We start from the raw sequence: 25,970 nt of genomic DNA on the forward strand, positions 1-25,970 counted from the left end.
TAGCTAGCGACACACCAAAGGAAAATGGCTTTATTTCAGTGATCACTATTTTTTTCCCCCTTGATTTTACTAGGCAAGTCAGTTAAGAACAAATTCTTATTTTCAATGACTGCCTTTGGTGAAAATAAGAATTTGTTCTTAACTGACTTGCCTAGTAAAATAAAGGAAAAGAATTGTGATCACTGAAATAAAGCCATTTTCTTTTGGTGTGTCGCTAGCTACCTTGGCGTTGGTTGATGTGGTGTCAGATACTGAGAGAAGAAAAGTGCTAGAGAAATCGAGTGGGTTAACTGCCTTGTTCAGGGGCAGAACGACATATTTGTACCTTGTCAGCTTGGTGATTTGAACTTGCAACCTTTCGGGTTACTAGTCCAACGCTCTAACCACTAGGCTACCCTGCCACCCCAACTATATCGCTGATACATTGTGAATGCATTTACGAGAGCCCTTAATATGTACTCTTTACTGTTTTTAAGTCTAATGAATGAGTATGCTTTTTCATTTTCTGAATGGAAAGACAGAAAATGGATCTCGCATCCCATGCAGCCAATCCATTCATGTTTTACTATTGGCTTGTAAATATAGACTCATAAATAATATGTGGTCAATCATCCACTGCAGGTGAGAAGTAGGCACAGCAGGGAACCCTCCATACATACAGTAAGTCCTTGTTCCCTCAACACTTTATTGTTTGTTGATGGAAGCAGTTGTCATAGTCGTGCAATAACAAAAGCCTGACTATTAGTGTGTTTTTCTCTGGACAGGAACCTGGTGGGTAATTCTCCATTAAATTACAGCCATGTGTGGGATCCTGAGCTGATCACTCTCCCCCCACCTACCGCCCTCCTCCTGTTCCCTCCATCACACAGTCACACTACCGACACACATTCACACACTCATGGGTGAGCTAGGTGGATACATGACTACTACCAACACTGTAAATAAAAAGATAACAAATCACAAAGCTCTTTTCCTTCTTTCACATGTGAAATGACCTCAACCACTGAGAGAAAATCATGTCATAAAGTTTGTGGTTTTGCACTGTCCACACCCACTTACAATACTCTGACAGACAACTCAAAAGACAAAAGCCCAAGAGGTTACTGCTGAGTTGTTTGTGGAATGCTGTGGCACATACTTTCCTCTTGGAGCCCAACCCCCACATCCACCTCCCATTCAGTGGTGTGAGACAAATAAGCAGTCATCTTGTTATCTTTGAAGACTCACATCTCTATCTGAAGGCCTGTGTAAATTGCACTTCCTGTGTGGGACTCAGTTCACATCATGTTTCACCCAGGTGTTGGAACCATGTCTGCATTTATTAAGTAGTTAACTATGCTATTGATCTAAAATGTTCCTTGTATTATGAATGTTTTGTATAACTCTCTGAAACTAGTCATCCTTAGACCAGTGTTTCCCAAACACGGTCTTCAATGATGTGAAGAACAATACTATTCCACTGAGAAATACAGTGCTTCTATACACCAAATTCATACTTGAAACTCTTTGGAAATCATTTAGAATTCCCTCCATGCCTCACAAACAACATAGCACTGTTTCTTTTTTAAATAGACAACATCCGAGATTCAACTTGTGAAACCTTCTCTAACCCCATGCCTTTACACCTCAATGCCCTCAATCTCGATTCTGAAGTTGGCCAACAAAATAACTAAATAGGCCTACATGTGTTAAGAGAAAGGGAAAAGTTACAAAAATGTGTTTTCTGATCGATTGAAAACAACCTAACACTATGGATCGGTTAATGAAAGCCTTTGCATTTGCTGGATGGCCCTTTTTTAAATATTATTTATTTTACATTTCACCTTTATTTAACCAGGTAGACCAGTTAAGAACATTTACAACTGCAACCTGGCCAAGATAAAGCAAAGCAGTGCGACAAAAACAACCACACAGAGTTACACATGGGATAAACAAACGTACAGTTAATAACATAATAAAACATCTGTATGCAGTGGGTGCAAAAAAGTAAGGAGGTAAGGCAATAAATAGGCCATAGTGGTGAAGTAATTATAATTTAGCAATTAACACTGGAGGGATAGATGTGCAGATGTGCAAGTAGAAATACTGGTGTGCAAAAGAGCAACAACAAAAAATGGATTGGCTATTTACAGACGGGCTGTGTACAGCTGCAGCAATCGGTAAGCTTCTCTGACAGCTGATGCTTGAAGTTATATTAAGGTAGACATAAGTCTCCAACTTCAGTGATTTTTGCAATTCGTTACAGTCATTGGCAGCAGAGAACTGGAAGGAAAGGCGGCCAAAGGAGGTGTTGGCTTTGGGGATGACCAGTGAAATATACCTACTGGAGCGTGTGCTATGGGTGGGTGTTGCTATGGTGACCAGTGAGCTGAGATAAGGCGGTGTTGCACTATATGTATAGATGGTTACACAATCATGGAGAACACTCTTTCTTCAACATTGCCCGTCCATTTAATTGAAATCATTTTTTTGCATGGTAACGGTTCCTCTCTCCTTTGTGTGTTCTTAAAGTTAACTCCACCTAAAAACAATAATTTGGTATTTGTTTCATTAGTCCTTTGGGACTATGTCAACAATGGACTAATGAAACAAATATCAAAAGATAGTTTTTGGACAGAGTTTTCCTTTAATGATGTTATTTATGTTTCTTGTGGGGAGGAAGGATTTCAGATGCAACCAAAGAAGGTACACCAAGAAAGGAGAAAATAATCCAAATAAGATCTGGGAAAACACTCAAAACGGCAAGAAGAAAATCTGAAGAGCGCCTGTGTAGTTTCCGCCACAGCTCCAGGAATCTACACATAACTGGTGAAATGGTCAGAGGATCCTGGTAACTATGGATGTCTCAGTATTACACACAAGGTCACTCCTCAGGAGAATGCTACTTTTCTTCAGTTTTTCTACACAATAATAAACTGCCATTTGACAGGCAACTTTCTGCATTCAATCACTCATGAAAGTATGTGATTAGAGTGCAGGAACTATGGACAAAAAGAGACAACTTATTTAAAGCAATTTATAAAGCAGGCTCCTAGATTAACATTTTGATTATAAAGTGGGATTTAAAAATAACACATATACATCAACAAATGTTTGGGCATACGTCAATAACACCCTATTGTCCCTCAAGTAAACACGCTTTATTACAATACAAAATGAAGATGAATTACAAGTCATGCATTATTTCCTAACATAAGGAAACATAAGAGGAAACATCCTTTACTTGGTTCACCTCTTGATGAAACCGTTTACAGTAGCAAAACTGTAATGTGGTCAAAGAATAATCGTTAAAGTCATTTCAGTAGATGTATTTATTTTTTCTCTCATTATTTTGTATATCCTAGTCAAATAAGTACATCAAATATTGAGCTAAAGAAAGTTGTACTTTTCTTATGGTGTTGATGCTTCTGGTGCTTACAGTTGAGAGCAATGCAATGGCTTAGGGATGCATGTTTATTGTTAAATTCATAATGAAATGTTGTATTTTTTGTTAGCGTCCCTTTGGTTCCCACCATTTCAGATTTATGGCACAAAAGCCAACAGTTTTGAATTGTTTCATTTGAACGCAACAGAAACAGAGTGTATTCAAGCATAGTTTTCTTATTGGGGCTATAAAGCGTCTAGACAACACTCCCTTCTTTTTCACCTTCAGTCAGTTCCTAAGTAAAATACTTTTGTTTTTCTAGATGTACCTGTATGGACTTTTCTTTGTCTCTCAGTCATCGACAAAGACATGTTTTTTCTCCCGTTCATCAGACAGTTGTTACAGAAACACAAATAACCATAGACTTAGTGAATTTCTATGGTCTCCGTCAAATTAAAATTTCACTCTGATTAACATGTTCTATACTGTAAATCAACTTTACTATCCTTCAAGGAAAAATGCATGTTTATTTCTCTCTGCCGTGGCTAAAGTTTGTATGTGCCTTTTAGCTGTTGGATTTGTTGTCGTCTTTCTAGTGAATGGAATCAATTCCATGCCCATAGTGCATGGAAACCTTGAACACCTCCCACCATACACGACGATATGGAGGGTAATCGGGTGGTCTGAAATCTGGGACAGAGATACTTACTCATGTCCTTACTTATTTAAGCATTTTTGCTTTGAATACCCCCATCCCGTTTATTTTAGAGCAGTCTCCTTTTTTTGAAGATGGCTGACAGTGGAAAGGGGGTTTGAGTAGGTAAAATAGGTTGGCCTATCCTTTTATGAGTTCAGTGGGCAATACATTCTTTACCACCTTGACAATTTACCAGAACTCACATGGTCTAATGACAAAGAGAAATATGTTAATTTTACATCCAAAGCTATGCATTTTTCCTTGAAGGATAATCAAGTTGAATTACAGTAAATAATGTGTAAATCAGAGTGAATCTTGAATTTGAGGGAGACCATAGAAATTTCCAGACAATGGTTATTTGTTGTTGAAAAGAGCTTTAAGGATTGCAGCTCTGACAATGTGTTTGAGTTTTTGAAAGGGGATTGTAGATCACATGTATTTTTTTACCATCTGGATCACAGGAGGTTGGTGGCACCTTAATTAGGGAGGACGGGCTCGTGGTAATGGCTGGAGCGGAATTAGTGGAATGGTTTCAAACATGGTTTCTATGTGTTTGATACCATTCCATTAGCGCTGTTCCAGATATTATTATGAGCCGTCCTCCCCTCAGCTGCCTGATCTGGATATCCTCTCATTGGATTGTACATACGCTATCTAAATTGTGGCACTGAACTGACATATGGCACACAAACAAAGTATATACTGCTCAAAGACTTCTCCCCAAAATACTGTACATTAAAGCATTTTAGTCATCATAGCAGCATGGTTCACCACACCTACAATGATATTACAGTTTCTGGATAGTAGGGGTCTTGACCCTGACTATTATGATGGAAAGTCAGAGTTAATGGACTCTGGGCCAAAGAGTCTGTTGTCTGTCTGTACTCCTCTTGCAAGTGATTTAAACCAATTTTAATGATTTGAATAATGATACAAACTATATTTCAGTAACCAAAAATACTTTCCCTAAAGTTATTGGTATTTTTTTATTTATTTAACCTTTATTTAACTAGGCAAATTAAGAACAAAGAACAAAGAACAAATTCTTAACATTGACAGCCTACCCCAGCCAAACCCTAACCCGGACGACGCTGTGACAATTGTGCGCCGCCCTATGGGACTCCCAATCACAGGCGTTTGTGATACAGCCTGGAATCGAACCAGGGTCTGTAGTGACGCCTCTAGCACTGAGATGCAGTGCCTTCTTGACCTGCACTGTTGGTTGAGTGCTTGTAAGTAAGCATTTCACGGTAAGGTCTACACTTGTTGTATTCAGGGCATGTGACAAATAAAGTTTGATTTGATTTTCACTTAGACCACTGCACCACTCGGGAGCCCATGGGAGTAATTGGTAAATCAATTTAAAAAATGATAATGTAAATACTTTAATGAATGATCTTAATACATTTTTGGGGGGACATTTTCACAATAATTTTATATTTAGCGCAACTAGATCACATGCAAAGGATAGCATGCAGGGTTAATGGATCATAAATAATATATTTGACTGCATGTTGGAAGAAAAGGACAGATTAATATGAACCAACATGTCTGCATGGGAATAATTTTTTTATCAAAGGTATTTAAAATGGTTCTACATTATGAAATATACTGTTCTAATGAGTACTCTAAACAAACTTTTGGAGTTGAATGATATTATTATGATTATCCAAGTGACAATATTTCCATAGATAAAGTATGGCAGATAAGGTAGGTTTAGATCTGTATCTCCTGTACCTCCCTCCCTCCCTCCATCACCGTCTATCTACTAGTATCGCATCTCACGCCCCCTTATGGCACTGCTTTTCTCATCAATGGGCCCTATTTGAATAATGTGTAAGCACTTGGACTGGAGCCAATCAGCTGTCAGAGGACCATGATACATCGCAATGCATTATTGATACTAATAATTACGTTGACATGCGCATTTCTACTTGAGGAGCTAATTTTACAACCCGAAGAATTTGTAAAGAAGGGAAGAAAATTGTGTTACTGTTTGTTCCCGATGTTTGCACCATGTCGAGGCGTAAGCAAGCTAAACCACAGCAAATTAATTCCGATGATCCCGGTTCGTCAGAAAAGGGTGAGTTTTTGTACTGATAAAGTACTTTTAGAAGGAGTCGCGCAGGGTAATATTTATACAATGTTGCAAGATATCAACATTCTAATTGGAAAGTGATACATTGTTTCTCCTCGCACGTTGACCTGGCTGGATCATGACCCTTGGAACCGACCACGCTTTTTCATGAATAAACTTACGAGTTTGTTTTCAACTGTTTTTTTGTTTTGTTTGTTGCAAAAATAGGATACATATGAGTTTCTTAACTGCAAACATTTGACCAATTTGATGAATCGATTTCGTTTTTGTCAATGAACCAGAAGCCCACTCCAAACGACGATGCCTTTTAACTTTTCTTTAAACTTCAGTTGATTTTCTATAATGTTACCTATGAAATACTAAACAGGAATATCTGGCTGAATATCACTAACGTGATTGTTGTAGGATATGAGTATCTGATTGTTTGGTTGGCTATCTTTTAGAACCAGTTGCACGTCTTATGATTTGTTTATTTTTATTTTTTTACGTAGGCCTAATTTAACTCTATTTAGGGCATTCGATTTTATTGCATGTGGTGTCTGAATAGCCTACGAATATACTTGCTCTGTAGGTAGCGTTACATCATTAGGTAGGTGTATATGGAATATGATGTAGTGTGTTATGTGGCATTTAACAACAACAAAAGTGTCGGACAGTATGAATTGTGACTCGGGAGTAAGCTGACCTGAAAGCAATAAATCCCCCAGTTTAACGCATGACTGTTCTTTCCTACATATGTGGAGAGGTGGGGGGATGGACGGACCTGTAGTGGTAGGTTTGTAGGCAAGCAAGGGGTGGGGGTGCGGTTTGTGTTGCTATAGTAATGAACATCACCTTTTATGAATGATTATCGCCTACTAATGCCACTTACACGTAGACCGCTTTGATTGGGAGAGTGCATGTGTTCTTTGATCAGAGAATAGCTAGCTATTCTGATATGTTCTGTTTGATACAATGTATCAACGTACATTAATTTTAACTGGCAACCCCTGTGTGGTTTCACCTTGTGCCATATTGAACTATAAGACCAGGTGATCTGATAGAATTTATGCGCCACCAAGTGGTCATATGGATCGAGGGACACACGTTGTGAAGTCAATATTTTCTGATCTTTGTTTTGTTTGATATAATTTCATATCCCGACTTAAATCGAAATAATTTTTTTTTAACTTGTTTTTCCCTAATTTTGCGGGTTGTTGGGGGTTCATTGCTGCTTGTCATAATCGACCACTTTTGCATAGTGATTGATAAGGTAACGTTCTCCTCCCGCTGCCTACTGTGTTATTATGCACTGCAACATTGGCAACTTCTTTGACAATGAACGGATTCTGAATAGTCTACCTACAATGCCATTTGCAACTTTCACCCTCCCCACTGAGCGATTAGCAAATCCAGCAACAATTGCGTTGGAAGAATGCAGACAGGCGGTCTACACCCCCTCGCCTCCTCCCTTCCCCTCCCTCTCAGTCGAGTACATTAGCATTTGAGAATGCGACTGGTTGTTAAATTGCCTCGGGTGGGCAGACACACTTAAAATTATCACTTTAGGATTGATACCGGTTCACGTGTTCCATTTTGCTAGAAGTTGCTCGAATTTACACTGCATGTAAATGAGATGTTGATATGCGGGCGATTTCCCCTGATCTTTTCTGGGTGTGAAAGTTAAAGACAATTCAACTGGTGTGAAGATATTGCCCTGACTGGGCATACGCATATGTCATTTCTATAGAATTGGTTGTGAATTACATTTAAGTGCCGGTTATGTAGACAAGATTGTTTAATAGTTAACACCTGACCTGCCCCTGTATCAGTGCGTTAGCGATTTTGACGATGAGTGGAACTATGACGTGTCTCTTCTCTGCCGCTGAAAACAGATTCTGGAGCAGTTCATACGTTACTAATGATTCTTTCATTATTGTGACAAATTCGGGCTGGTTATTACAGGCCCATACAATATGGTATGGGTTAACATGTTAGCAATTATACTTAATTATAAGGATTGGCTATAGGAATGCATTTCCGTTTCTACATCGAAATTAGTTTCAGTATAGCCAGGATGCCCCTGTTTTTGTCTCAAGTCAGATGTTGCCCTCTGCTGGGCCAGTTGTGCACTGAGCCCAAACTGCACTAAACCCTCATGTTCGCAATGCATTGACTGAAAATCTGATGAAATGCCTTTCGTGAATGTAGAGCTTTGATTCAAGCTTTGCCCAACAAAAGCAGACTTTCTTTTGTAGATGAGGCCCATTAGTTATTGCAGTATTTGAATGCAACCTTTAGTATATTTAAAATACATTTGTGTGTGTGTGTGACTGAAATTAAAGTACAGTATATAAATAATTGATTGGATTGAATTTATATGCAGATATACAGACTTGACATTATATACAGACTAAGACTTAATTTATATTCCGACTGTAATTCATTTATACTTTGACTTTAGTTGGTTGTTATTTAATGGTTTTAACCTGAGATTTCCCTACTTATTTTCATTACAGGGGTTCTACAAGATGGTCAAACTGAAGAGATTGGAAATGAGGTGAAGAGGTTTCGAATGGACACAGCGAAGGTCTGCACCAAATGCTGTGCTGAATTTTTCAACGAGGCTGAATTTCTTGAACATCAGAATAATTGCACTAAAAGTCACGAGGCAGTCATCGTGAAAGATGGCGAGGGGAGAGAAGTACCAGACTCCCCTGGTGACTTCCAGAATGACCACAGGGACTACCAGCCCAGAAGTAATTGTCTATCAAAGTCCAATGCAGAGTCTATGGAAAGGATGGATGACGAGGAAGAACCTAAAATAAATGGTGCGGAACAACCACCCAAACAAGACCAGGTAGAGATGTCTGACAGTCCCAGGCCTGAAATTAGTCACCACCAGAGCCAGACCTCATCCAAACTCCAAGATTCAAATGTCACCTTGGAGTCCATGCCTGGCACCAAAGTGGCCGTCACTCAGCATTCATCGAACGTTGGTTTGAACAACCACAGGTCTGCACAGACATCCCAGGAGGCCTTGCTAGCCATCCCCATGATCCTGGAACAGCTGGTGGCTCTTCAGCAGCAGCAGATCCAACAGATCCACCTGACTGAGCAGATCCGTATCCAGGTGGCCATGATGGCTCCACAGAGCCTCCACTCGGCCAAAGGGGCAGCAGTTGACCCTCTTAAAGCCCTAGGAGCTCACCTCTCTCAGCAGCTCTCTGCTGCAGCAGCCCTGATCAGTAAGAGGACTAGCCGCCAGAGTCTCTCGATAGAGTCCCTCAAACAGGGCAAACTACCCCAGTCCAACAGCAACCCCACCTCACTGGCTGGAGGACTGGGGCCAATGCCCTCCAAAGCTGATATGTTGAAGGGGCTTCCAGACCTGGCCAACCGCCTACCAGTGTTACTGCCTCAATCACCAGGCTCCAAGGCCTTTCAAAGTCCCTTCACTGGCCTCTCGTTAGGGATGGATCACTCTAAGAAAGTAAAGAGCAAGATCCCAAACATGCCAGAGTCTAAAAACGGGTCTGGTTGCGACAGCATGTACAAGCACAAGTGTAAGTACTGTGGGAAAACCTTTGGGAACGACAGCGGGCTCCAGATCCATTTGCGCTCGCACACTGGAGAAAGACCATTTAAATGTAACATCTGCGGAAACCGCTTCACAACCAAAGGAAACCTTAAAGTGCATTTCCAGAGACACAAGGAGAAGTACCCTCACATCAGGATGAACCCACACCCTGTGCCAGAACACCTTGACAACATTCCCACCAGCAGCGGCATTCCGTATGGCATGTCAATGCCATTTGAAGAATCCAACATGGTGGACATGAAGCCGATGCTTGGCATCCCATCTCCAGGTTTCCACCCATCAGCACTGCAGGGGTTCAAGCCTTCGTTTGAGGGTTTCAGGAGCGACCCGTTCTCCCAAAGACCGGCATCATCAGGAAGTGACGGAGCGTTCAATCACGAAATGGGCTCTGATCAGCACCACCAGGTATCTAACGAGCTAATGGGAGCGCTGCATCACATGAATGGCAAAGACCCTCCCGGCGACCATGAAGGCTCTGAAACGGCCAAATTACAGCAGATGGTGGATGGGCTGGAGAAGAGGACCAATGACCCAAACGAGTGCTACATCTGCCACAGAGTGCTCAGCTGCCAAAGCTCCCTGAAGATGCATTACCGTACACACACGGGTGAGCGGCCCTACAAGTGTAAGATCTGCGGCCGTGCCTTCTCCACCAAGGGCAACCTCAAAGCTCATTACAGTGTCCATCGGGCCAACACGCCCCTCAAGATGCAACACTCCTGCCCCATCTGCCAGAAGAAGTTCACCAATGCTGTGGTTCTCCAGCAGCACATCCGCATGCACATGGGAGGCCAGATCCCCAACACCCCCATGCCAGAGACTCAGTTAGAGGCCTCTGAAGAAATGAACTCCCCTCTGCCCGACGAGAAGTCCATGGACTTCAACGGCTTTGAGAGCATGGAAGACCAATACACAGAGCTTGACTCTCAGGAGAAGCCAAGCAAAACCTCAGATTCTCTCCCACCATCTGCGTCTGAGGAACCGCACCAACCCCATCAGGCCCCTCAATCCTCTGTGTTCTCCAGCATAGCGGCACTGGAGAACCACATGAAGAACCTCACCTCATCTCTCAACCTGCAGCACCAAAGCAGCACCGCTTCAGAGAGCGATGGAGTGCCCCCCAAAGAGTCCACCTCAGCCTCCGAGAGCCTCCGGGAGCAAGAGTACCAGAGCGGCCGCAGCCCCACCGTCTCAGACCCTGTCTCCTTCCACTCCTCATCCCCAGTCAACAGCCATGTGGGAAGCAGCAAGTCAAAGTCCCCCGAGTTAGCCTTCCCTGAGGATTACACTCGGAACAGGCCTAGACCAGACTCTGACAGCGGCTCTCAGGATGCCAGTGAGTCCAATGGGGCTCTGGACCTGACGGCACCCAGCTTCACCCCAAAAACCATAAAAGAAGAGCCTGGCCTGTACTTCACTAATGGAGAGTATGGTAAGTGTTTAAACAACTTTGTTTAGAATGTGCTGTATTATAAATCAATGGTATTCTCTTTAGGGTTTTAAGTGTAGGTTGACTAGGGAGTAATCTGGGAGTATTGTTTATTAACTGGAATCTTCTCCTTCTCAACAGCTCCCAGCCATTTGCCTCCTTTCCTGAGGGTGCCCTCCAGTCTGGTCCAATTGGAGATGCAGATTCCCCCAGAGAGCTCCATGGGCATGAGCTCTCTATTTGGCTCCCAGATGCCCCAGGGAGCAGGAGGGCAGCAAAGGGACAGCTCAAGTGCTCCCCGTAGATCCAGCAAGCAGCACCTGTGTAACTCCTGTGGCAAAAACTTCTCCTCTGCCAGTGCCCTGCAGATTCATGAGAGGACCCACACTGGAGAGAAGCCCTTCGGCTGCACCGTCTGTGGCAGGGCCTTCACCACTAGAGGCAACCTCAAGGTAAGGTTCTTTCATAGAAGAGAAATGCTGTAAAAGCCTTAATCTTTCATGGACTCTGGTCTGGTATGATATTTTTGTAATGTATATGCAACAAAAAGGAGGTATTTTAAAATAATTTTCTGTAGTAATCCATTCTGGATCATGATTTTATGAACATTGGCAAAATGTTTTGTATTCTAATATGTATAATTGTTTTAGGTGCATGTTACAACTCACATGTGGAACAGCTCTGTGAGGCGTGGCCAGCGCCTCTCTCTGGACAACCCCATGGCCCTGATGGCCATGAGCTCAGAGTCTGGCAACATAATGCCACCTCCCAAGGAACTGGATCCTCAGCCAATGAACTTCGACCAGTCTCTGTGGAACCAGTATGCTGCTGCTTTCACCAACGGCTTGTCCATGAAGACTAACGAGATCTCTGTGATCCAAAATGGTGGTATGCCTGGTAGCCTGGCCGGTGGTCCTCTGTTCCATTCGACTGGAGGCCTGATGGAAATGGATGGGTCCCACTCTGGCCTGCCTGCCACCATGGCAGAGATTGAGAAGAATGGCTCAGAGAGTGTGGCCAAATCTCAGTTCCCACATTTCATGGAGGAAGGGAAAATTGCAGTGAACTAGTTTTGAAATGGGAGAAGGCAGTTTTATCAGTATTGCCTAGTTTTTTTTTTTTCATTGATTGTGTGCAGATTTTTCAATGTTCATAGTAGCAATGTTGGCTAAAATTTGCCACTAGGTCCAGGTACAATAAACATGAGCTATTCCAACACTTTTAGGAGATAATCCTTAACCCTTGCTGAAGATTTCTTGTTTTTGCAAAGCCTATTTGAAACTCTCAGTAAATTAAACGATGCAGCTCTTCACTAACCTTTCATTTGAACAATTCATCCCTTAACTGTTGTATTTAGTTGAACTAGATATAACTACTATAGTTGTATTTACTGTTTATTTTTTCTCAATATATGCGGGTATTTCTGTGCGTGACCTTTTTTTAGTTTTGTATCCAGAAGTTGAATGTCTGGCTTACCTGAAACTGCGTTGATTCAGAATGTCTCCCTCCCCGATGGAAGAACCTGTACTTTCAATGATTTTGTCTAGTGTTAGAAAATCTTCAGTTTATGACTGTGTACACCATTGTTTTAGTGCCGATAAACAAGGAGTTATTCTGATTCCTCTGCACAGTACATAACTATTTGGCACTCCTATTGTGTGCAATACATTTTAGGAAGTTTATGTAATGGCCAACAATTTATCCCGATGTTTGAGGGAATCTTTTGGAGATGCTCTGAGGTGGTCTACTGAGAGAGTTCTGTCAGGTGTCATGTACTTTTGTTTGATCCAGATAGGCTTACTGATTTGCTCAGTTGTCCATTTTGGAGGTTAATACTTTTTTCAGATACGTTACATATGTTGAGACAGTCATTTCTTTGCCTTTCTCTCTAAAACTGAAAAACCTCGTGCCAAGTGCCTAGCTAGAATTGGAATTGTTGCTCTATTGTCTTTTTTTTTTTAAGCACCACAAGATTGTAATGGTTACCTTTGACTGATACTGTTTGTCCATGTAGCATATTGTGCTTTTTTCCCCCCACACATATTTACAAAGATCTGTTCATTGTTTAATTTTTGCTTCCATTAACCTTTGCCGACCAGCAGAGCTTCTGCGTCTTTCGGTGGGTTGTTTTCTGAAGGATATGGGTGTGTTTTAAATGACACGGTATTCCCTAGTGCACTACTTTTGCCCTGGCTGAAGGTAGTGCACCATATGTGTATATGATGCCATTTGGGGGGCAACCATATAAAGTAGAATTCTCTCAATCATACCTGCACTTTAAATTTCTTCACATTTTGTTAAGCTTATAATTTCGATGGCTACATTTCGAAACCATCCAGCTTGACTTTGTTTACCTTGGTGGTCATATTAGAGAGGGCACATCACTGATTTGTCATCTTTTCTTACTTTGAGGACTTGGAAATGTTGACTTCAGAATTTGACTCAATATTCCACTCGATTGCCAACCTTTTTAAGTGACATATTTCAATACTTCTCTCCATTGATTGATGAACGTGCAAATCTACTATACATTTTATCAACCGTTGAATCTTAAACTTTTTGTTAATTTATATCACGTCATGTCAGAGCGTTTGGGGGTGACTCTACCTCATTTAGATATTTGTTTTTTCTCCACCTACCTTCAAAGGTATATTCGCTCTGATACATTCTGGGTAAGCAAAGATATGCTTTCATTCCTCATCTACTGAGTTGTAATGAATGTATCACTGGACTCTTTGCACAACTCTGAATGCGCAGATGAACTCTAGAATACTTTTGTACATTCCCCATTAAAATGCATTTACCAAGTTGTGCCTTTGTTTAAAAAATCGAATCATGTCAGATCTGCTTTGAGGTTGTCTCTACAATTGAAGAAACGTTGAGCCTGTTTAGGCTGGTTTACAATGTAAATGTCTTATGTCCTTTCAGTTTCCTTGTCACCTAAATGTTACTTTCTGGTCTTGTAAAAATAAAAATCAGGGTGACTTTTCCAACTTTGCATTCTGTTTTCTGTCCCCATCATGCCATGACTTATTCTGAAAACCATGTGATGTTGCAGTGTTTTTATTTCATTGTATGAAGTTGATCTCTTTAGTTTTGTCTATGAAGAGTTTGTTACAGTCCTGCCAACAAAATGCTCTGTTCTGTCAGGGCATGCATGCACTTTGTGGATAACGTGGGTCTGTTCTTGCTACTTTTCTTTCATTTGCATGGTGCACACCCCTGATTTCCATCTCATCTCCTTCTGATCACACACTTGGAGTTGTTGGTTTGGTTGCTGATCTCACTTTGTACCAGGAATGAATATTTGCGCCCAAGTCAATTTGCATCCAAATAAATACATTTACATCTCCATCCAACTAGCAGTCTATTCAAAAATGCCCCCATCCCCCTCCCCTAACAATCTGTTTTTGTGACTGATCAAAGCCTAGAGCGGTCTTCGGATGGTTAGTAAAATGAAATTAGCGTAATAGGGTTATCCAACCACAAACAATTATCCACCAAAACGGGGCCCATCAGGTGTTGCAGGTATAGACCTAATCGTAAAGTATCCTATTCGAATGTGTCTCTTGAAATGGAGAGCAAGATGGAGCATACATAGGCTACTGGCTTAAAGTTATCTGATCAGTGCATTACTCTGGACAAGCCCCTAGGCCTGTTGGAATTAAGAGAAAACGACAAATGTTAAACCCTTGGAGATGTGTATGGTATGGGAAAAAAGCCTATAGGTTCATATTTTTAAATAATATTTCATCACACCAATTTTAACCTATTTGATCAAGCGAAATGGAATCGGCTAAGATGGAGAAGAGCCAAGGCACTAGCTGAAGCAAGCCCAAAGCAGCCACTGACACAGAAAAGCCTCCGCCCAGAACGCAGACAGCGAGGTGGACTTCGTCTGGCTTCAACGTCAGCTGGGGCTGCAGGAATGACGGACAATATTGCTTTGCAACCAGTGAGAGACAAAAAAAGACACGACAATAAAAACAGGAATGGGTAAGAACAAAAAATACGTTGTATACACTGTAAATGTTAAGAACGGCGACGTTAGGCTGTTATTTAGCTCGATGGCTGATAACACGAATTGATTTCAAAACCCACAGACGAATATCTCCATTGTAACCGTATATTCCAAACGTTCAAGATGAAACGAACCTATTTTCTAAAATAACAATTGACGGGCTTGTTTAGGGAAATATGTATCATCCATATTCCGGGTGCTGTCCGTCCTGTCGATGCTAGTACAATATTAATCGCCTATTGTTAAGTATCCATGGGACTAGATTGGCATATAGACCGATAAAAAAACAACACCCTCCGCATTATGTTTCAAATTAAGTTGGGGTAATGTGGCATGGTTGACTGACATTCTTTGTGTCATTGCGTTGAACCAGCCCAAACAGGGCAGGCCTTACTATAAGAATCAGCACTTGTTTAGGGAAGGGTTTCCCAACTCGGGCCTGGGGCACGCCCCTTGCACGTTTCGTTTTTTGCCCAAGCACTACACAGCTGATTCAAATAATCTAAACTTGATGATGAGTTGGTTATTTGAATCAGCTGTGTTGTGCTAAGGCAAAAAAAAAAAAAACATGCACCCATGGGGGGCCCCAGGACTGAGTTTGGGAAACCCTGGTTTAGGGGACAGCAAACCACCATGACTATCTATTGATATACACATAATATGGATGATGTGACTTATTATTACACAGTGCATTTTATATATAATAATAATTGTAACTCCTATTTCCTGATATGATATGCAATGATAATATTGCCCTCATAAAATTGCACAAATGTTAAAGTAAAACCTAATGCAGGCCACCCAAGTCTAGGCTACACACCTGTCTGGGCATCCCCTATTCACCCCTCATGCACCCATCATCCCCTCAGGCAGGAAGCATTTCGCTACATCCGCAATAACATCTGCTAAACATGTGTGACCAAAACAATTTGATTTGAAGAGTCAATCTCAGAGATGGTGCTTGTCAGAGCATGTCAATGTTAAGATTTAAATGAAGTGCAAATTAGTTAAGATAAGCAACCATATACACTAAGTATACCAAACATTAGGAACACCTCCTAATACTGAGTAACTCCCCACCCTCCTTCCCCCTTAATGCATTTATTTCAATTGACTGATTTCCTTATGAACTGTAACTCAGTAAAATCGTTGAAATTGTCGTGTTAAATTTTTGTTCAGTGTACACAGAATATACAAAACATTAAGAACACCTTGCTAATATTGAGTGCACCCACCCCCCTTTTGCCCTCAGAACAGCCTCAATTTGTTGGGGCATGGACTCTTCCAGGTGTCAAAAGTGTTCCACAGGAATTCTGGCCCATGTTGCCTCCAATGCTTCCCACAGTTGTGTCAAGTTGTCTGGATGTCCTTTGGGTGGTGGACCATTCTTGATACATATGGGAAACTGTTGAGCGTAGAAAACCCAGCAACATTGCAGTTTTTGAAACCGGTGAGCCTGGCACCTATACCCCATTGAAAGGCACTTAAATATTTTGTATTGCCCATTCCCTCTCTGAATGGTACACATACACAATCCATGTCTCAAGGCTTAAAAATCATTCTTTACCCTGTCTCCTCCCCTTCATCAACACTGATTTGAAGTGGATTTAACAAGTGACATCACTAAGGGATCATAGCTTTCACCTGGATTCACCTGGTCAGTCTGTCATGGAAAGAGCAGGTGTTCGTGTGTGTGTGTGTGTGTGTGTGTGTGTGTGTGTGTGTGTGTGTGTGTGTGTGTGTGTGTGTGTGTGTGTGTGTGTGTGTGTGTGTGTGTGTGATATATACTACTGTTCAAAGGTTTGGGGATCACTTAGAAATATCCTTGTTTTTTAAATATATATATATATTTTTGGTCCATTAAAATAACATCAAACTGATCAGAAATACAGTGTAGACATTGTTAATGTTGTAAATGACTATTGTAGCTGGAAACGGCTGATTTCTAATCATATATCTACATAGGCATACATAGGCCCATTTGTGGGTTCAATTACAGGCTCAGAATGTCCAGAAACAAAGATCTTTCTTCTGAAACTCGTCAGTCTATTCTTGTTCTGGGAACAGAAGGCTATTCCATGCGAGAAATTGCCAAGAAACTGAAGATCTCATACAACGCTGTGTACTACTCCTGTGAAGGGAGTAGAAAGGAGCAGCGATCTTCGGTTTCTTTGCAATTTCTCTCATGGAATAGCCTTCATTCCCCTTGACTTTTTCAGGTTTTGTTACATTACAGCCTTATTAGAACAAACACATTAGTAAATCCACTACAATCATGCAAGTACAGTCAGCAGCAAGCAGTTGGTAAGGGTAGGTAACAACACACCAGCCACGCTGATCCTCATCACTGGGGTCCCTCAGGGGTGCATGCTCAGTCCACTCCTGTTCTCCCTATTCACTTATGACTGCATGGCCAGGCACGACTCCAACACCATCATTAAGTTTGCCGATGACACACCGACAATGACTAGACAGCCAATAGGAAGGAGGTCAATGACCTGACCGGACAACAACCTCTCCCTCAATGTGATCTTGACAAGGAGATGATTGTGGACTACAGGAAAATGAGGACTGAGAATGCCCCCATTCTCGTTGTCTGGGCTGTAGTGGAGCAGGTTGAGAGCTTCAAGTTCCTTGAAGAAGAGGACCCGACAAAACCTATTCCCCCTCAGGAGACTGAAAATATTTTGCATGGGTCCTCAGATCCTCAAAAGGTTCTACAGCTGCACGATCGAGAGCATCCTGACGGGTTGCATCACTGCCTGGTATGGCAACTGCTCAGCCTCCGACCGCATGGCACCACAGAGGGTAGTGCGTACGGCCCAGTACATCACTGGGGCCAAGCTTCCTACCATCCAGGACCTCTATACTAGGCGGTGTCAGAGGAAAGCCCTAAAAATTGTCAGACTCCAGCCACCCTAGTCATAGACTGTTCTCTCTGCTACCGTACGGCAAGCGGTACCGGAGCTCCAAGTCTAGGTCCAAGAGGCTACTGAACAGCTTCTACCCCAAAGCCATAAGACTCCTGAACATCCAATCAAGTGGCTGTTGTATTGGGCGCATGTGACAAATCAAATTTGTGGCAATAAATTAATAAAACCTAAAGCTTACCTTGACTTGGAAGAGTTCCTGTGTTAGTTAGCCAACTAGCTAACATAGCATTCCTCTCTATTTGAGAAGGCTAAACTAGCTGGCTGCATTCGGGAAAGTTAATCAAAAATACAACTAAATATAGCTAGCTCTCCTCTCTTGCTTCTCCTTCATTTTTGAAGAAATTCATTTGTAAAAAAAAAAGTAAACTATTGTCTCTCTTTGATTCAATTACTAGATTAATTCTCTGTTCATTTGATAGGGTGGACAATATGTCAGTTCATGCCGCATGAGCTCTGATAGGTTGGAGGGCGTCCTCCGGAAGTTGTCATAAGTACTGTGACTGGTAGGGGGAGAGAACCACAAAACCTCCTAGATTTTGTATTAAAGTCAATGTACCCAGAGCTAGGACGGAAACTAGTTCTCCTCTGGCTAAACGATGGTGCTACCCTACAGAGTGCTGTTGAGGCTGCTGTAGACTTTCATTGCAAAACAGTGTGTTTTAATCAATAATTTGGTGACGTGAATATATTTAGTGTAGTTTTATCTAAAAAGGATAACTTTTTAATGTTTCACTGTTTTTATTTTTTTGAAATTCACTAAAGGGGATTGTCCTCCGTTTCCTTGGAGCTCCATATGTGTTCTTGAAATGTAATATTTCCTTTTTAAAATAAAGTAGGCCTACTGTAGCTTGACTTCTTAACGTAAACCTCATTGGTTCACATATTCCATCTTTTGTGGAAGTGAGCAGTATGTCTTATTTTATTTCAATATGAATAATTTTGACATGCTTTGACATTTCGCCTAACTCCAATACAGAGGGGACTTTTCTGAAGTTGTTTTCTCGCACATCTGGAAGGGTAACTTCATTATACTAAATATCTTGAAAAATTAGGTTCTGCATTTATCCAATTTGTAGCAAGCAGTCAGCTGTAATTTGAACACAGCTTCCTATTTTTGGAATTAGAAGGGGTTACATTTCTCACTTCATCCACAGTCAGTGATTCATTATCCAAGTAATTAGTATCTAGAATATGTATACAATATTTGATCTGAACATTGTGACACATGTCAAGCCATAAGGTTAGGTTACGTGCTGGCTGCTTGCTTAGATGAAGTGGAATATTTTGTTCAAGGGTGTATGAAACTAGGGCCTTGCTGCCTAACACATGATGCCAATATTTACTGACTCAGGACCCACCTCTATGGCCCTATTGCTTGACTGAAGCATTCCTCACCACCGTAGGTGGCAAGTCGGTTAGGACATCTACATTGTGCATGACGCAAGTCTGTAAACAATTTTTGGAAAAATGACAAGTGAAATAATCTATCATTCATTCACTGTATCACAATTCCAGTGGGTCAGAAGTTTACGTACACTAAGTTGACTGTGCCTTTTAAACAGCTTGGAAAATTCCAGAAAATGATGTAATGGCTTTAGAAGCCTCTGATAGGCTAATTGACATAATTTGAGTCAATTGGAGGTGTAGCTGTGGATGTATTTCAAGGCCTACCTTCAAACTCAGTGCCTCTTTGCTTGACATCATGGGAAAATCAAAAGAAATCATCCAAGACCTCAGATAAAAAAATTGTAGACCTCCAAGTATGGTTCATCTTTAGGAGCAATTTCCAAATGCCTGAAGGTATCACGTTCATCTGTACAAACAATAGTACGCAAGTATAAACACCATGGGACCACATAGCTGTTATACCACTCAGGAAGGAGACGCGTTCTGTCTCCTAAAGATGAATGTAGTTTGGTGCGAAAAGTGCAAATCAATCCCAGAATAACAGCAAAGGATCTTGTGAAGATGCTGGAGGAAACCGGTACAAAACTATTTATAATCACTGTAAAACGAGTCCTGTATCGACATTACCTGAAAGGCCGCCATAAAAAAGCCAGACTACGGTTTGCAACTGCACATGGGGACAAAGATTGTACTTTTTGGAGAAATGTCCTCTGGTCTGATGAAACAAAAATAGAACTGTTTGGCCATAATGACCCTCGTTATGTTTGGAGGAAAAGGGGGGAGGCTTGCAAGCCGAAGAACACCATCCCAACTGTGAAGCACAGGGTGGGAGTATCATGTTGTGGGGGTGCTGCTTTGCTGCAGGAGGGACTGGTGCACTTCACCAAATAGATGGCATCATGAGTGGGGAAAATTATGTGGATATATTAAAGCCACATCTCAAGACATCAGTCAAGAAGTTAAAGCTTGGTCGCAAATGGGTCTTCCAAATGGACAATGACCCCAAGCATACTTCCAAAGTTGTGCCCAATGGCTTAAGAATAACAAAGTCAAGGTATTGGAGTGTCCATCACAAAGCCCTGATCTCATCTATCGAAAATTTGTCGGCAGAACTGAAAAGGCGTGTGCAAGCAAGGAGGTATACAAACCTGACTCAATTACACCAGCTCTGTCAGGAGGAATGGGCCAAAATTCACCCAACTTATTGTGGGAAGCTTATGGAAGGTTACCCAAAATGTTTGACCCAAGTTAAATAATTTAAAGACAATGCTACCAAATACTGATTGCATGTATGTGAACTTCTGAACCAATGGGAATGCGATGAAAGAAATAAAAGCTGAAATAAATCGTTCTCTCTTATTATTCTGACATTTCACATTCTTAAAATAAAGTGGTGATCCTGACTGACCTAAGACAGGGACTTTTTTTACAAGGATTAGATGTCAGGAATTGTGAAAAACTGAGTGTGTATTTGGCTAAGGTGTATGTAAACTTCTGACTTCAACTGTAGTATTTACATATTGTTGTGGTGGCATTTCAGTGAGAAAAACTCTAAAAGGGCCAGTTTCCCGGACACAGATTATTCCTAGTCATGGACTAAAAAGCATTGTATTGGAATTTCTTCATTGAGCATTGTTTTTAGTCTAGGGCCAGTGTTCAAAAGCATCTCAGAGTAGGAGTGTTGATCTGTCCCCCCCTGTCCATATACTCATTATGAATAAAAAGGCAAGACTGATCCTACATCTGCACCACCCTGAGACTCTTTGTGATGTACAGGTCTAGGAGTAAGCTTAACCTGTGTCCAGGAAACTAGCCCTAATGATGAACTACACTGGTGTTCCTCAGGTGCTGCCCGTGGTCTCGGTGCTGCGGCATGGGGGACTTCCGGCCGCGGACGGTGTGGCTGGGCCACCCAGAGAAGAGGGAGCAGAGGTACCCCCGGAACGTCATTAACAACCAGAAGTACAACTTCTTCACCTTCCTCCCAGGGGTGAGTGTCAGGTACTCCGGGTCAACCAAGCAACCGCCATCTGCTCCTCATTCACAACACAACAAGCCGGAATTAGTTTAGTGGCAAAGTGGAGTTATTGGTTTAGTGGCAGAGTGGAGTTATTGGTTTAGTGGCAGAGTGGAGTTATTGGTTTAGTGGCAGAGTGGAGTTATTGGTTTAGTGGAGTTATTGGTTTAGTGGAGTTATTGGTTTAGTGGAGTTATTGGTTTAGTGGCAAAGTGAAGTTAGCGGTTTAGTGGCAAAGTGAAGTTAGCGGTTTAGTGGCAAAGTGGAGAGTGAGCAGTAGAGCTGACCCCATAGATTCGAATAGGGGGTTGGTGGACACTGATTCTAATTAAATGAGCACTCATGTTAGGCTGTGCCGTATATACTAGTGTGCCTCTACTGTAGTTGTTGAGTCTCTAATTAAAGCTAAACCACGGCAAGAATAGTAAGGAACATTTTTTTCACTTTCTGATTTTCTGAGCTTAATTTTCATATGAATTTGGTTTTCAAACATTATCTAGTCTTAAACATTGCCTTTTTTGGATATTAAGTCATGCATTAAAAATAGGAAAAACAAGAAGACCAGTCCTTTTTTGCATTGCAAATCCACACATTCTCAAATCAACACATTATTCTTGTTGTGTGAGTGTTCACTGTCACCTGTCAGTAGTTGAGGAAATTACTCACAGTAGCAATGAGAGAACACAAACTTTCCCTTTGTAGTAATCTTGCACATTGGTAGTAATGAAATTCAGCTATGTGAGACTGTTAAATCTATACTTGACTGTGGGTGGCACTAGAAAAGTTGATGTCCGTCTGTGTTGAGATATATCATATATACAGTACCAGTCAAAGGTTTTAGAACACCTACTCATTCCCATTTTTTCTTTATTTTTACTATTTTCTACATTGTAGAATAATAGTGAAGACATCAAAACTATGAAATAACACATGGAATCATGAAGTAACCAAAAAAAGTGTTAAACAAATTCTTCAAAGTAGCCATCCTTTGTCTTGATGACAATATTGCACATTTGTGGCATTCTCTCAACCAGCTTCATGAGATAGTCACCTGGAATGCATTTAAATTAACAGGTGTGCCTTGTTAAAAGTTGTGGAATTTCTTTCCTTCTTAATGCGTTTGAGCCAATCAGTTGTGTTGTGACAAGGTAGGGGTGGTATACAGAAGATAGCCCTATTTGGTAAAAGACCAAGTCAATATTATGGCAAGAACATCTGAAATAAGCAAAAAGAAACGACAGTCCATCATTACTTTAAGACATGATGGTCAGTCAATGCAGAAAATGTCAAGAACTTTCTTGAAGAGTTTCTTCAAGTGCAGTCGCAAAAACCACCTTGCGCTATGATGAAACTGGCTCTCTTGAGGACATCCACAGGAAAGGAAGACCCAGAGTTACCTCTGCTGCAGAGGATAAGTTCAATAAAGTTAATTGCAACTCAGATTGCAGCCCACATAAATGCTTCACAGAGTTTGAGTAACAGAGCTGGCGTCAGATGACCTGGCCTCCACAATCACCCGACCTTAACCCAATTGAGATGGTTTTGGATGCGTTGGACCGCAGAGTGCAGCCAACAAGTGCTCAGCATATGTGGGAACTCCTTCAAGACTGTTGGAAAAGCATTCCTCATGAAGCTGTTTGAGAGAATGCCAAGAGTGTGCAAAGCTGTCGTCAAGGCAAAGATAGGCTACTTTGAAGAATCTCAAATAGAGTATATTTTGATTTGTTTAACACTTTTTGGTTTACTACATGATTCCATATGCGTTACTTCATAGTTTTGATGTCTTCACTATTATTCTACAATGTAGAAAATAGTCCAAATAAATAAAAAACCCTTGAATGAGTAGGTGTGTCCAAACTTTTGACTGGTACTGTATATTAGAATGTGTGTTTGTGTGTGGATATGTCTGAAACTATAAGCCTATTTTTGTCTCAACTGAACCCTTAGTGATCAATATCTTGTCACGTGCATATACACTGCTCAAAAAAATAAAGGGAACACTAAAATCACACATCCTAGATCTGAATGAATGAAATATTTTCTTTACATAGTTGAATGTTCTGACAACAAAATCACACAAATGATCAATGGAAATCAAATGTATCAACCCATGGAGGTCTGGATTTGGAGTCACACTCAAAATGAAAGTGGAAAACCACACTACAGGCTGATCCAACTTTGATGTAATGTCCTTAAAACAAGTAAAAATGAGGCTCAGTAGTGTGTGTGGCCCTCCACGCGCCTGTATGACCTCCCTACAACGCCTGGCATGCTCCTGATGAGGTGGCGGATGGTCTCCTGAGGGATCTCCCCCCCAGACCTGGACTAAAGCATCCGCCAACTCCTGGACAGTCTGTGGTGTAATCAGTCTGTTGGTGTATGGAGCGAGACATGATGTCCCAGATGTGCTCAATTGGATTCAGGTCTGGGGAACGGGCGGGCTAGTCCATAGCATCAATGCCTTCCTCTTGCAGGTTCTGCTGACACACTACAGCCACATGAGGTCTAGCATTGTCTTGCATTAGGAGGAACCCAGGGCCAACCACACCAGCATATGGTCTCACAAGGGGTCTGAGGATCTCATCTCGGTACCTAATGGCAGTCAGGCTACCTCTGGCGAGCACATGGAGGGCTGTGCGGCCCCCCAAAGAAATGCCACCCCACACCATGACGGACCCACCGCCAAACCGGTCATGCTGGAGGATGTTGCAGGCAGCAGAACGTTCTCCACGGCATCGCCAGACTCTGTCACGTCTCACCTGTGCTCAGTGTGAACCTGCTTTCATCTGTGAAGAACACAGGGCGCCAGTGGCGAATTTGCCAATCTTGGTGTTCTCTGGCAAATGCCAAACGTCCTGCACGGTGTTGGGCTGTAAGCACAACCCCCACCTGTGGACGTCGGGCCCTCATACCACCCTCATGGAGTCTGTTTCTGACCGTTTGAGCAGACACATGCACATTTGTGGCCTGCTGGAGGTCATTTTGCAGGGCTCTGGCAGTGCTCTTCCTGCTCCTCCTTGCACAAAGGCGGAGGTAGCGATCCTGCTGCTGGGTTGTTGCCCTCCTACGGCCTCCTCCACGTCTCCTGATGTACTGGCCTGTCTCCTGGTAGCGCCTCCATGCTCTGGACACTACGCTGACAGACACAGCAAACCTTCTTGCCACAGCTCGCATTGATGAGCTGCACTACCTGAGCCACTTGTGTGGGTTGTAGACTGCGTCTCATGCTACCACTAGAGTGAAAGCACCGCCAGCATTCAAAAGTGACTGAAACATCAGCCAGGAAGCATAGGAACTGAGAAGTGGTCTGTGGTCACCACCTGCAGAACCACTCCTTTATTGGGGGTGTCTTGCTAATTGCCTATAATTTCCACCTGTTGTCTATTCCATTTGCACAACAGCATGTGAAATTTATTGTCAATCAGTGTTGCTTCCTAAGTGGAGAGTGATTTCACAGAAGTGTGATTGACTTGGAGTTACATTGTGTTGTTTAAGTGTTTGCTTTATTTTTTTGAGCAGTGTATTATAATGCCACTAATGTACATACAGTGCCTTGCGAAAGTATTCGGCCCCCTTGAACTTTGCGACCTTTTGCCACATTTCAGGCTTCAAACATAAAGATATAAAACTGTATTTTTTTGTGAAGAATCAACAACAAGTGGGACACAATCATGAAGTGGAACGACATTTATTGGATATTTCAAACTTTTTTAACAAATCAAAAACTGAAAAATTGGGCGTGCAAAATTATTCAGCCCCTTTACTTTCAGTGCAGCAAACTCTCTCCAGAAGTTCAGTGAGGATCTCTGAATGATCCAATGTTGACCTAAATGACTAATGATGATAAATACAATCCACCTGTGTGTAATCAAGTCTCTGTATAAATGCACCTGCACTGTGATAGTCTCAGAGGTCCGTTAAAAGCGCAGAGAGCATCATGAAGAACAAGGAACACACCAGGCAGGTCCGAGATACTGTTGTGAAGAAGTTTAAAGCTGGGTTTGGATACAAAAAGATTTCCCAAGCTTTAAACATCCCAAGGAGCACTGTGCAAGTGATAATATTGAAATGGAAGGAGTATCAGACCACTGCAAATCTACCAAGACCTGGCCGTCCCTCTAAACTTTCAGCTCATACAAGGAGAAGACTGATCAGAGATGCAGCCAAGATGCCCATGATCACTCTGGATGAACTGCAGAGATCTACAGCTGAGGTGGGAGACTCTGTCCATAGGACAACAATCAGTCGTATATTGCACAAATCTGGCCTTTATGGAAGAGTGGCAAGAAGAAAGCCATTTCTTAAAGATATCCATAAAAAGTGTCGTTTAAAGTTTGCCACAAGCCACCTGGGAGACACACCAAACATGTGGAAGAAGGTGCTCTGGTCAGATGAAACCAAAATTGAACTTTTTGGCAACAATG

General features: G+C 41.8%; 2 protein-coding genes across 2 annotated transcripts in view; both read left to right on the forward strand.

The window, feature by feature from the left end:
- Window positions 1–5,981: 5,981 nt before the first annotated feature.
- Window positions 5,982–14,119, forward strand: LOC139417366 (spalt-like transcription factor 4). Its single transcript, XM_071166636.1, is given in 4 exon segments — window positions 5,982–6,144; window positions 8,658–11,171; window positions 11,310–11,620; window positions 11,819–14,119. Coding segments are annotated over 4 exon segments (3,408 nt in total). The 3' UTR covers window positions 12,239–14,119.
- A 905-nt stretch (window positions 14,120–15,024) lies between these two features.
- The window catches only part of LOC139416754 (probable phospholipid-transporting ATPase IIA), a 39,542-nt gene continuing 28,596 nt past the window's right edge, over window positions 15,025–25,970 (forward strand). The window contains exons 1-2 of the mRNA XM_071165795.1: window positions 15,025–15,164; window positions 21,375–21,519. Coding sequence (XP_071021896.1) covers window positions 15,097–15,164; window positions 21,375–21,519 — 213 coding nt within the window. The 5' untranslated portion in view covers window positions 15,025–15,096. The remainder of the gene's footprint in view (window positions 15,165–21,374; window positions 21,520–25,970) is intronic.

This window comes from Oncorhynchus clarkii, chromosome 9 (assembly GCF_045791955.1).
Source record: "Oncorhynchus clarkii lewisi isolate Uvic-CL-2024 chromosome 9, UVic_Ocla_1.0, whole genome shotgun sequence".
In the NCBI taxonomy this organism is placed as follows: Eukaryota; Metazoa; Chordata; class Actinopteri; order Salmoniformes; family Salmonidae; genus Oncorhynchus; species Oncorhynchus clarkii.